The 13,049-nt window shown below is 40.6% G+C and overlaps 1 protein-coding gene across 1 annotated transcript in view; it reads right to left on the bottom strand.

Moving 5' to 3' along the window:
• Positions 1-13,049, bottom strand: part of LOC119428889 (gamma-aminobutyric acid receptor subunit beta-3) — a gene marked incomplete in the record, with an annotated part of 92,213 nt that overhangs the window by 21,121 nt on the left and 58,043 nt on the right. The window contains 2 exon segments of the mRNA XM_037696584.1: positions 6,193-6,330; positions 9,136-9,218. Coding sequence (XP_037552512.1) covers positions 6,193-6,330; positions 9,136-9,218 — 221 coding nt within the window.

Here is a 13,049-nt window from a genome sequence, read left to right as displayed (position 1 = left end):
GAAAACCCACCTTCACAATATTGAAACTAAACATTTTGATGATAGGAGCAAAAAAAAGTTACCAGATTAGCATGCTAAAATGCTAACACATGCTAATATGCTAACACATGCTAATATGCTAACACAAGCTAAAATGCTAACAGATGCTAATATGCTAACACAGGCGTAGCCGAAAGAAGATTTTGAGACAGTTGTTTTTAGACGGGAGCAATTGACTAACTAGCCATTAGCTCATCATTACGGTCAGAAATAAACTCCTTCAAAGAGCCACCTACAACAAGAAAGATGTTTGTTCATAACCACACAAGTCCAGTTCAAATCATTTGATCTACAGCTTTAATACAGAGGTGGTCCAACATGTAGGACTGGATAGAATCTCTCAACAATGACAGGAGAGACGTGAACCCGGTGAGTAAACCCTACACCGCCAAGAGACTTTTAAAATTTAGTTTAGAATCTGTTTTATTAATGTTTACTGTCCTGATAGCCTTTTATTTAAATATAAATCTGCAAACCCCTGCAATTTAAAAGCTGTAACACAAACACGGATTTCTTTTTAGCACATTATATACAACGAAAATCTTTGGCGTTTCTGTCCTTATAAATCAATAAATGTAAACTCACAGTCTAAAAATACTCAGCACTTCCTATGGCACTTTGGATTATCCTATTTTTGGCTCCTGGGTAACAGCTTTTGTAACTTGGAGCCAACTCGACACGTAATTAACATACATAAGTGTAAAAATAGAAACAGGCTATCGCAGGGCTTAAAAAAAAACTTCTTCACTTCCGTTTCTGCAGCTCCTCCAGTCTAATTCAGACTCGAGTGTCTCCATTGAGGAACTAACGCCGAAGAGACTTGAGACGAGGAGGCTGAGGTACAGCAGCGTGTAGGTGTGGAACTGCTATAACAGCTACACCAAACAACATCCGTGAGTGGGAGGAACGCCATGTGTGAAGCTGAGGAGGAGGAGGAGGTGGAAAAAAAATAATTAAATATCTATCGTTTCTGTGAAGAATGCATATCGCCTGCCTCCCTTCATATTTTAGACTAAAACCTTCCCATGTTAAGAAATGACATGCCACATTCAGATATGCATATGTCATATACATGATATATGTATCAGTGACTACCACGTCAAAAATCAGCTCAGTGTCTATAACACCCACTGAGTTATGTCCCGTTTTACGTGTAGAGTTTAGTGGCTTTGGGATTATGTCTCTGTTTGCAGATGATGTGGTCCTGTTGCCGTCATCATGCCATGATCTCCCGCTCTCACCGGAGCGGTTCGCAGCCTTGTGTGAAGCGGCTGGGATCAGGATCAGCACCTCCAAATCTGAGGCTCTGGTCCTCAGTTGAAAAGGGGCGGACTGCACTCTCTGGGTTGGGAGTGAGGTTATGCTTCAAGTGGAAGAGTTGAAGTGTCTAGGGGCGTTTTGTTCATGAGCGGTGGAAGAATGGAGCGTGAGATTGTCGGATGCAGTAGATCGGTGCAGCTTCTGCGGTACTGCGGACTCTGTGCCGGTCCAATGTGGTGAAGAGGGAGCTGAGCTGCGAGGATAAGCTCTCTGTTTACCACTTGGTCTATGCTCCTGCCCTCATATGGTTACAATCTTTGGGTAGCGACTAAATGAAAGTGACTGCAGATATTTCTTAATTCAGCTTTTCCCTCTTCAGGGGTCGCCACAGCGAGTCATCCTCCTCCATCTCACTCTGCATCCTCTGTCCTCACTCCAACTACCTCCATGTCCTCTCTAACTGCATCCATATATCTCCTCATTGTCTTTTCCATGGCAGCTGCATTTCTAACATCCTTCTACCAATATACCCACTGTCCCTCCTCTGGACATGTCCAAACCATCTCAGTCTGGTCTCTAACTTGATCTCCCAGTTGCTCAACCTGTGCTGTACCTCTGATGATCTCACTTCTAATCTTATCCATCCTTGTCACTCCTAAGGAGAACCTCAACACCTTCATTTCTGCCACTTCCAGTTCTGTCTCCTTGTCTCTGTCTCCAGACCATACAACATAGCTGGTTTCACCAATGTCTTGTAAACTTTTCCTTTGACCTTTGCTGACACCCTTTTGTCGCAAATCACTCCTGAAACTAGAGAGAGATCGTTAAAGAGATTGCATATACAGGGTAGGGTATCTGGAGTCTTGGAATCCTTCAGGAGGATTTGGAAGAGGTGGCTGTGGAAAGAGATGTCTGGACCTCCCTGCTCAAACTGCTGCCCCCACAACCCAACTCTGGACCAAGTGGAAGATGATGGATGGATGGACTAAAGACATTTGCCACATGCGACCCATTATACACTCGTTGACTAACTATTAGACAGCAATGGCCCAGACAAGCAAAGACCCTGTATAGTTTGTGACCTTGACTTTAGAGCTGGTGTGATGTAAAATGTATGCTACACTCTGTCTATTGATGATGCATGTGTGTATAAAGTTTTATTAAATTATCTTGAGCAGGTCTGAAGTTATGGAAAGAACAAAAAATAAAGTTTACAGGTGACGATTATACCGTTTCAATACGTCCGCCCTCGTATAAGCTTTAAATGAAGCATTTCATAGTCTCTAAAACTCATAAACTTGTAGGAAAATTTGAGGCCTGCAGTGTCAAACGGTGCAAAACTAATCGAACATAAACGATTTTGAAGATTTAAAACTCCTCGAACTGCTGCCGTTTAAAAACAGACGATATCAGAGACGCTACGAGTAACTCTCTTAAACATTTTGTTTAGTCATGTGCGCATCAGACATGTGCGTACACCTCCAAATACTTGAGCTACAGAAGAAAACCTTGATTTCTACAGGTTAGTCTCATTGACTCACGAGGACTCATTTACAAGAGAGACCTGTTTTAGACAGACAACATATAAAGTACAGTAAAATGCAATTAAAATAGAAGTAGTGTTATAAAACAATAAATTAAGATGCCATATAATCCATTCATCCATTATCTTTTATCCCTTTCTTCCATTTTGGGTCGCGGGGTCTCCAGCAATCACTGTGAGAGAGGCGGGGGACACCTGGACAGGTCTCCAGTCCATCACAGGGACACATAGAGACAAACAAGACAAACAACATTCACTCTCTCACTCTTCTAGGGACAATTTAGAGTTACTATCAGTCTAACATGAATGTTTTTGGTTTGTGGGAGGAAACCGGAGTACCCGGAGAAAACCCACGCATGCACAAAGAGAACATGCAAACTCCACCCAGAAAGATCCCCAGACTGGGATTTGAACCTGCTTGCTGAGAGGCAGCAGCTCTACCTGTTGCACCACCACACTGCCCAATGTCATATAAAACAATGTACAATACTAAAAACAAGAGCACATTTGCTTTGATGTTTCTATTGATCTTATCAAATGTTGAAACCCCTTAAAGAAATCAAGGTGGTCAACTTCAGTTCCTGTTGCAAAGTATCCCAGGTGCAGGAGCAGAGTAAGAAAAAGCCTTTTAGCCAAGTTCAGTCCAAACTGAGGGAACGCTGCAAGTAATGATGTCCTGAGAGCGCACGCTGTAACTGCACTGACGGCACGACATGTGGGAGGAGATATAAGAAGGTAGTAGACCAAGAAGTGATTTAAAGATGGAAATGAACCAGTGTGAGAGCCTACGTGCACAAATGATGACCAACTGACCAAGGAGTACAGGAAACCGTGATGGGCACGGTAGTTACAACCAGTTATGAATCTCATCGTGCCATGGTAGACAACATCCAACATCTGCAGAGTGCTGGCATGGGCATTCATGTAAATAATGTCACCTTAGTCCATGGAGGGAAGGAAGACAAGGCGTTTTCTGGCATTCAGAGTTAAGCAAGATCTATTTCTGAAAAAGAAACCCAGTTTTAATTTCAGTTTCTTTCTCAAGTTTTCAATATGCGGCTTAAAAAGAGAGATGTGCATCCACCAAAATTCCCAAGTATTTGTAAGAATCTACAAACTCAATAGGAACACCAAGCATGGATGAGTTAGGAGGAAGAACAGCTGGCACCAACGTTCTGTTTGAAAACAACATCCTTTTGGTTTTATCAGTATTTCGCACCAGTTTGGGATGGAATAAGTCAAACTGAATGATGTCAAATACAAACTGTAGAAGCTGGAAAACTGTGGCAACTGTGATAACTTGACAATAAACCACTGTATCATCAGCATAGATGCAAGGATGTGTCAGGAATGTTTGAACCTACATTACTTATAGAAATAGTAAAAAGGGTGGGTCCTAAAACTGAGCCTTGTGGCACACCATTAGTGATCGTTAGGTGGCTAGATGAAGTACCGTTATATTGAACACATTGCCTCCGATCTGAGAGATAGTTTGAAAACCAACCAACCAGTGTGATCTAAGAAACCACTGACTGAGAGCTTGTGCCATGTCGTGATCTACAGTATGTGTAATAATGCAACACCCTGAACTCTGATCGGTTTTTAGCAGGATAATTGGTGTCTCAGCTCACATTTTACAAGCAGAAGGGAAAAAGCTGAAAAAGGTTAGAAAGTAGAAGGAAAAACGAGAAGTGACAGGCTGGGAGAGACACTGAAATGAGCTGGGGAGAAAAGAAACAGGCTGCCTCGTAACACGTGTAACGAAGGAAACCGGATCGTTATTCAGCAGCGCAGAGATCCTTTGATGCGCCTCAAACATCCTGGACACTAAATAATAATCTTCTTCCACGGGGGACGTACGGTCTCTGCAAAACAAACACGCTCCGGCACAAGAAGACAGAAATGGCCGAAGGTAAAAATGCTGTGAAACCATGAGATGGGACCGTTTGAAAAGCAGCTCGGGAGGGGACGCTCTTTGGAAACCAAGGATACAGCGTTAAATACACCCCCCTAAAAAAAGCAAACAAATGTGTGATTTAAGGTGTATGTCCCTTTCTTAGTGGGTATGACTCTTGCTCAAATTTACAATTATTAAATGTCACCCGGATTTTATTTCTCCAGCAGAGCTCTAAATAAATAAAAAACACAACTGGGTGTGCAAGAGCTGCCTAGATTGTTTGGCTGTCACTTAGGAGACATCAATAAAGTATCTGGGTGTAAAAGCACACATAAAAATTAATTTAAGACGTGTGTGTGTGTGTGGCGCAGTACAAAATCAAAGTTTACTGCATGTCAAGTAACTCCCTGAGGGATGTAAGTATCGTTGAATTATTCCTCCACGCTGTACCGAGGCATTAATTACAACACGAAACGTGATACGGTGTTTTTCACCTCCACAAACTGCCTTAGCGTGTCTCCTTGTTTGTTATCGCTGGCCCTGGAAGGTGAAACGCTGTAGACGATCTCTGTTTTGAAGCTATAAATATCACCTGACTGATGTGTTTTGTAACACCAATTAACCACGAGACACGTGTTGACAGAAAAACACAAACTACACACCTCTTTTCCTTCTTTTCGCAGGACATGTCCCCAAACACGTCCGTAATGACATGTCTTGAAGGGAAGATTCATATATATATGTAGTATAGGTCAGGCCTATTCAACTGGTGGCCTGGTGAGGTCCACAGGTGAGCTCAATTTGGTCCACCATTTACTCATTAATAGTATGATGACGTCTGTGTAAGCCTGTGTGAACGTCTGTCCTTGCAAGTAAACTGGGTTAAAAATCTTCTCCTGTCTTCGAGTGTGGCTCCTTTTTTGAAAGTACAGTATATAATATAAGGATATTTTTATCCAAGAATAACTGCTGGATGTCCGGCCCCTGAGATCTTTGCTTTCAGTAACTGTGGCCCCCTGATTAATTTAGTTGAATAGCACTCGTATGGGTAAAGTATATGATATAGTCATTGTGCGTATTACCTTCCTCATTTCAATTACCCCTGCAAGCTTGATGCAAAGTCCTCAACAAACTAACTGGCATTCTCGTTTCCTTCCAGTGCAATGACGAAACCATTAATCCAATTAAACCGTCTCCTCAGGGTCAACAACTACCTGAGGTGGCAATAATCTGCTCCTTGATTTACATTCTGATTCGATTAAGTGCCACCTCTGAACGCTTGCATTCACTAAAGGTACTTCATATTTCAACTTATATGCAGCGCTGACCAACCCAACAAGGTTCAGATTGTTGGGCTAAAGATTGTGGTCTGTCTAAAACTGGTCTCTCTTGTAAACGAGTCCTTTGAAGGAATTATGTACAGTATCAATTCAAACCATTGTTCAATATTTACCTGTGGAAAAGACTACGTTTTTGGAAACCAGTTTGTAATCGACAATGGAGAACTGCGGCAGCTCGATGCGCGTCACCCCCGTCACGGCAGCCTCGCCTCCTTTCCAGTAGAACTCGATGTCGTCTGTGGTGTAGCCGTCTGTAGAAGAAGAAGAAACACACGTACACCAAGGTGTAACCATCTGTCAAAAGCCATCACTGGAGACCAAGATACGCAGTGTTGCGGATCGTCCAACTGCGCTGCCATTTGGGAAGAGAGGAAAAAAATTTGAAGCTGCTTCCAAGAACCGAACATTGCTTGGAAAAGCCAGACATTTAATGGGTTTACGTCACTTCAGGAGGGTTTAATTTTATTTTTGGATCTCATACTTTATTAACCTCTTACATAAACATCTAATATGTATTTATCTTTGTGCATAACTCACAATTAAAATTCTTGTTTTCTAAAATACCATGTAGTTGGCATGCCAGGGGTAAATGATTACCCTGTTAATAGAGACTAACAATAATCAGCAAAGCTTTGAAGAAGGAGCTCATAACAATATTTACTGCAATTACTATGTTTCGGTACAAGTGTTTTAATGTAAACAGTAAATTAAGGCTACAAATCTACTTTTTTAATTGGGAAACTTTCTGAAATGCAATCGGGATAGAATTGTCGTCCAACCGTACGAGGCTGTGAGACATTTCTGAAGCAGCTCGTTTTTTTCAAGTTTAACATTTTTCTGCAACTACCTACAAAGGAGGTAGAACTGTTTGGATGTACGATCATAAAAACTCATCTGTTTTTTGTTTTTTTTTACCAAGAGATTCCACAATTATCTGTGATGCGATCTCATTAAAGATTTACAGTTTTTTATCCAAAGTGGAATGAATATACAGAATAGTGAGTTTCCAAGACAAGATGTCTGAATTTACTGATGGTTTTCTCCAAACGGGCAAAATTATATATCATACCTGCAAACTCACAAGGGATGGGGTTTCCCTGTGGGCATCGGGACGATTTAGTGATTTTTAACATGTAAATTAAGCATTCTGGTACACTCCAAGAAAAGTAGGGGAAAACACATTTACTAACATATCCTAATTTATTTTGGACATCCATAGGAAAGATGGCTAGTCAACCAAAAAAAAAAAAAAAAAAAAAGCCTAGCGACAACAACATCTAGCCAAGAGCATTTTGCTAATAGCATAAACTCATTTCTTAAATACGTAGCACTAAACTAGCAGCACACAATACAGATGTGCTAGCTAAGATGCTACAGATGTAGCGCTCTGCTTCTCTAACGCATTCTTACCCTTACCCTACCCCCCCACGGTTGACAACTTCCGGGATTTGCGTAGCACTAAGCTAGCACTACGTGAGTGCACTAGCTTAGAGCGTATGAGCTGACGCGAGCATTGTTTCAAGCTAACTAGCACGGCTTACGTAACTCTATTTTAGCGCTACATACGTCAAGTCAATGGGATATTATGCCATCTACCACGCCTCTGACCCCGAAAAAAATCCAACTTTGAATCTAGGTGATTCACGTAAATGACATATTTTTGATTGAAATCGGCAAATTTCGCCGAAAAGCGACAAGTTTACAGGTATGATATGTATATAGGTTGTAATACACTCACACTTTGTAGTCAAATATTCCTTGGCAAGTTGAGTAACTACACATCTTTTTTGTATACATCAACACGATTCTGGTATAACTCAGGATGGATGACTTTATTTTCTTCTTTGCTGAATTGGTAGTTTATTGACTATGTCGCTGATTTCCTGGCACAGATGCAGCTTTTAAGCATAGTCCACAAATGTCTGTTTGGGTTAGAGCTTGGGGAAAGCCATTCCGTAAGTGTTTTGTGTTGGAAAACCCATGTGGCCAAGTTTAATCCCTCTATCTGGTGAAATGGGATAACGCTAAAGAATGTCAGTCAAGCTTCAAGGTGTTTCTTTAAGAGCAGGACTTGTCTTGGTTGTAGTCCTCTCAGTCCATGGTGACATAAAACTGGTTTTCCTGCGGTCAGGGACACTGGCGTTCCAGCACTTTCCAGTTCATAGCCGGCTTGGTGGTTCCTGGGTTGTTCCAGATCTTCTTAACCAATTAACTTTTATCTTACGGTGACAGATGAGCACTGGTCTAGCCAATCGTTGCTGTCAAACAAATTTGTTTTATGCTGGCAAAGATATTCCAGAACTTTCACGACCACTTATTTAAAGATTTAGGTGAATGTATACATTTTGGCCTTAATCTTTAATGTTGAAAATCCAAAAGAAGTTCAAACTTGTGCCTCCAATTCTCATCGTCAACAATTGAGGTTGTATAATTGTTCCACCCGAGGAAGAAATGGTTCAATTAAACCTTTGACCGTATGGTAATGACTAGAACGGTCATCCAGCTAAAGAAGTCCTTCTACCGCCGTTGGTCATTTAGTGTTTCTGGTGCAGCCAGTTTGTTTTAAACGTGTATTACTTCAAATGTAAAAACAGAACAATTATAACTGAGTTAGATGAAAAAGAACTTTGTGTTATTGTCAGATGAGGGCCAGTGTTGTCTTGGCTGTTGTCTTTGGCAGCCGCCAAACCAAAGAGCCAGAACCAAAAACGTGGGACGATAGATGGCGAATTTAGGTATAAAAGCAACATTTTTTAATTTCTTTATACATAGGGCAAGTTGTATTATGTTTTCTGTTGCTATAACAAGAGCTGTCTAAAATCTGACAAAAATAACCTTTGTGAAATCACCAGGTTTATATCCGATTGTACTTAACGTCCATATTTCTAAGTAAGAGCTTGAATATTAAGCTGGAAATACTAACGTGTCTTCTTCCTAAAATGTCAGCTGCCATTTTGTACCGTCTTAATGGAAGTGGTATTTCAGATTCATAAAACAGACTTTTGGAAAATAATTCAGAGCAGTCGGATCTAAGGGCACGAGGCCTCCCTACTCACAGCTTTCTATCTCCAGAGTGCAGTTCTGTTCATCCAGAGGATACCGCCTTAGGTCCATCATGCAAGCAGCTGTGGTAGTTATCCTGAAAGTTGAAAATGGACACAGAGGTTTTAAAAAATACATTTTAGACAAAAGATAAAAACAAGAAGCCATTTGCAATGTTGTAAAACCAGCAGTGCAGTTACCTAACAGCATAAGGACTCCAGTAACGCAATTAGACTAAAGCATTAAGCACTTTTCTGCTTCTATCATATTTAAAGGAAACGAAATGTGCATCCGTCCAAGTTCCTCAGCTGGTTTCACGTTACAGGACACCGGCATTAAAAAAAAACAAGTTATCGCGCCTCCTCTACGTTAAAAGCCCGATGTGTTACTGTATACGTAAATAAACTCTACGTCACAACTGTCCGGTTCTAGGATGAGTTCACTTCCCCAACACCATAACTGGCTGCCCTCCATCCTATGATTAGATGAAAATTTGTGAATAAGAAAATGGCACTGGCGGACTCTGTGCTGGTCCGTTGTGGTGAAGAGGGAGCTGAGCTGTAAGACAAAGCTCTCTGTTTATCGGTCGATCTACGTTCCCTCACCTCTGGTCTTGAACTCTGGGTAGACACTGAAAAAATGAGATCGTGGATCCAGGAGGTTGAAATGAGTTTCCTCTGCAGGGTAGCTGGACTCTCCCTTAGAGACAGGGTGAGATGTTCAGTTATCAGGAGACTCGGAGTAGAACCGCTGCTCCTCCACATCCAGAGGAGCCAGTTGAGGTGGTTCAGGCATCTGGTAAAGATGCTCCCTGGGCACCTGCCTAGGAAGGTGCTTTGGGCATGTCCAACTGGAAGGAGACCCCAGGAAGACCCAGGACACGCTGGACAGACTACATCTCTTGGTTGGCCTGGGAACGTCGTGGAATCATCTCAGAAGAGCAGGAAGAGGTGGATATGGAAAGAGATGTCTGGACCTCCCTGCTCCAGATGTTGCCCCCACGACCCGACTTTGGAACAAGCGGGAGATGATGGATGGATGAAAAAGGCACCGCGACAAGAGATGTTGGCAGACTTCAGTGCCTGCTCATTCGAAGTGGGTCACAAAGAGTTCTTCCTCCGTTAATCAGATGTGATGATCAGAGAGCTAAAACGAGCAGTAAAGTGAAATGCAAATTCAAACATCATTTAGATGAGTCTGGCCTGATTAAAAGCCGGCTGCTTGGCAGCTAGCCACTGGATGTCTTCATTCAGCTCAGACCCAGACGAGGCTGAGGAGCTCCATTAGCTGATTTTAATGAACAGCTAAAATGGCAGCAACAAATGTGGTTTCCATGTGGTCAGTTTTAGAGTACACTGATCATTTTACCACCAGACTGTAAATTAGAAGCATTTTAAGAATGATGTAATATTTTGTCTAAATATTTATTTGGCTGTTTTGTTTTTAATTTATTCCGCATCATCAAAAGGAAAAATTTGAGCAGTAATACATTTTTCTGTGTACTCTACAAAATTTAAATTCCCAGAAAGTCATCAATGGATCAAGTCAACTAAATCCAAGATGGCTGCCACTGCAGATCACCCTCAGCCAACATAAAAATGGCTAAAGCGCAGTCAGTTTTGCAGATAGGGAGATAAAATTTGATGTGGTAGTAGCTGAGAGTCATTTTCAACACATACTCCAAGCTACGTAAAACCGTAAATTTTCTTCTGCGATTCGGACATTTGTGAAAATACAACTGCGCTTGTTTTCTCTAACACCGAAGATTTTTTAATCCAGATCTCAAATGATCTGAATTGGTGTGAAATTGGGTGTGTGCACTACGAAGACAGCGGTAGTCAATAGTTTTTCTGGTCTTGCGTAGATGAACAGCAGTGTCAGTGGTGGATAGGAGAGTGCTGTTTGTGCTAATCACCCATTTTCAAAAAGTGGGAGCAACCCATCTTCATCCTTGGTCCAAACTAACGTTCTTGCATTCATTGTTTTGGAGGTAGCTGTTGTCCTGTGTCTGTGCTCATGCGTATAGTTGAAATATAAAAACCACAGTTCCAGCTAGTGATCTGGATTCACCAAACACAGCGTAACAGTGGAAATGTGTGTTTTTCCCACAGTCACCATCAGAAACATGCTAACGTTTCAAGAAATCTTTCTTGTGTAGATAGGGCTCGAGTCCAAATCTAAGGTTAAAACTCTACCATAAAATGAGTAATTGGATATTGTTTGTTTTTATCATGTGTTCTGTTTGTACTGAGAAGTGGGAAAAGTCTGAAAAAATAACTGGAATTAAGTGAGACGTCTGACATGACCCGGACCTTAAAATGTAAAATGGCTGCCTCACCGTTAAACCATTCGGACTCGTTTTCTCGTTCTCAACCTTTTTCCTAGAAAAGGGTAAAATGGTGAGAGCAAAAAGCTGCGCAGAATGCTTGACCACTTTTCGGCCATCGCTATCGAAAGTTTATGCAAGTTAAGCTAGCTGCTAATGCTAATGGTGCTAATGATAGAAACTGCTTGGAAAAAAGTACAAAATTAACAGAAACTAATGTTTGGAGAAATAAAAAAAGAGTAAAATGGAAAGATAGCAAAACTTATATATGTACATTTTTTCAAAATACTTATAAAATATACTTTAAAAAGAGAAAATAATACAAATAGGGTGAATAAACAGGAAAAAAGCCAAGAAAAATAACAGAAAATGAAATAAAGAAATAATCTCACACTTGCATTTATTTTATAAACTATACATTTGATTTGTAGTTTTAATTCTGTATAATACTGAAGACTTTTAATGAAGCTGAGCAAAACAATTGTCATGACAAACAAATAAAAATACATAGTAAGAATTATTGTTTTATAATAAAAATAGTCCATAGTAAATAACTATAATGAAACATTCTCATTATTTTTAAAAGCAGAAAGTACATAATTTGCTACGATGATTTTAGAAAATTGTTTTTCAGCTCAATCCTAAACCTTATCTAACATTCATTTATTTAACATCTCATTTTAAAATAAAATTAAAAAAACACTGTCACACACCTCCCTTCTGCTTTTATCTCTTGAAAACATTACGGTCTATAAGTAGCCCACGAGGCTAAATTCTCTGAACTCCAGTTGCATAATGGAGCACCGCTGTTTGACTTTAAAGTGCAAACCCTGACAGATGCAAATGCATGTAAGCAAGTGCACGTCCAAACAAAGACAGAAACACGCAGCTGCTTAGCACTCTGATCATTCAAAGCTTGCATAAATATTCATAGGTCGTGCAAGCTCCTCTCAACCTGACTGTTGAAAAGATCAATGGAGAAAAAAATCAGAGATGCACGAAATAAATTTCAACCTGCAGTTAGTACCTGAGCGTTACGTTTCACCCATTTATACTTATAATTTGAATATTTATCCGGACAAACAGCACAATATGGGAAAAATATACATAAACGTGCCAAGCCAGTAGGTGGCGATAGTGATGACTTAATCAACGCATCAAATATTAAACAAAGTGCATCTTTCTGTGGCCCTTTTCATGGATACTAATGTGCCATTTCAAAGTCTAGACAGTCTAGATGTATCAGAATCAGAATAAGCTTTATTGTCGTTGCACAGTTAAGTAGAGCGAAATTATGTTCAGTACAGACGTCCTAAAGATGGACGGAAGTGTACAGGGGCTGCAGCTTCTAAGAAGCGCTGCCCTTATTGCTTAGATAGAAAAAGGGAAGACACATAAGGAGAGAGAGGTAAAATAAAAAGTTCTCTCACACCGTTTCCTTAACAGGGTACGGTTTAAAGAATCAAAAAAATCTACCACAGCGAGCGAATGTACGACAAGATGTGAGATTTGTCCATGAGCACTTCAAGATAGTTTCCATAGTCCTGATAAGATATTACAGTGTCTCCCAGCCAGTACGAGTATCCATAGTCCTGATAAGAT

The sequence above is a fragment of the Nematolebias whitei genome, chromosome 23 (assembly GCF_014905685.2).
Source record: "Nematolebias whitei isolate Nwh7 chromosome 23, NemWhi1, whole genome shotgun sequence".
Lineage (NCBI taxonomy): Eukaryota > Metazoa > Chordata > Actinopteri > Cyprinodontiformes > Rivulidae > Nematolebias > Nematolebias whitei.
Note: the sequence above shows the minus strand (reverse complement) of the source record. Positions and strands in the feature narration are given on the sequence as shown.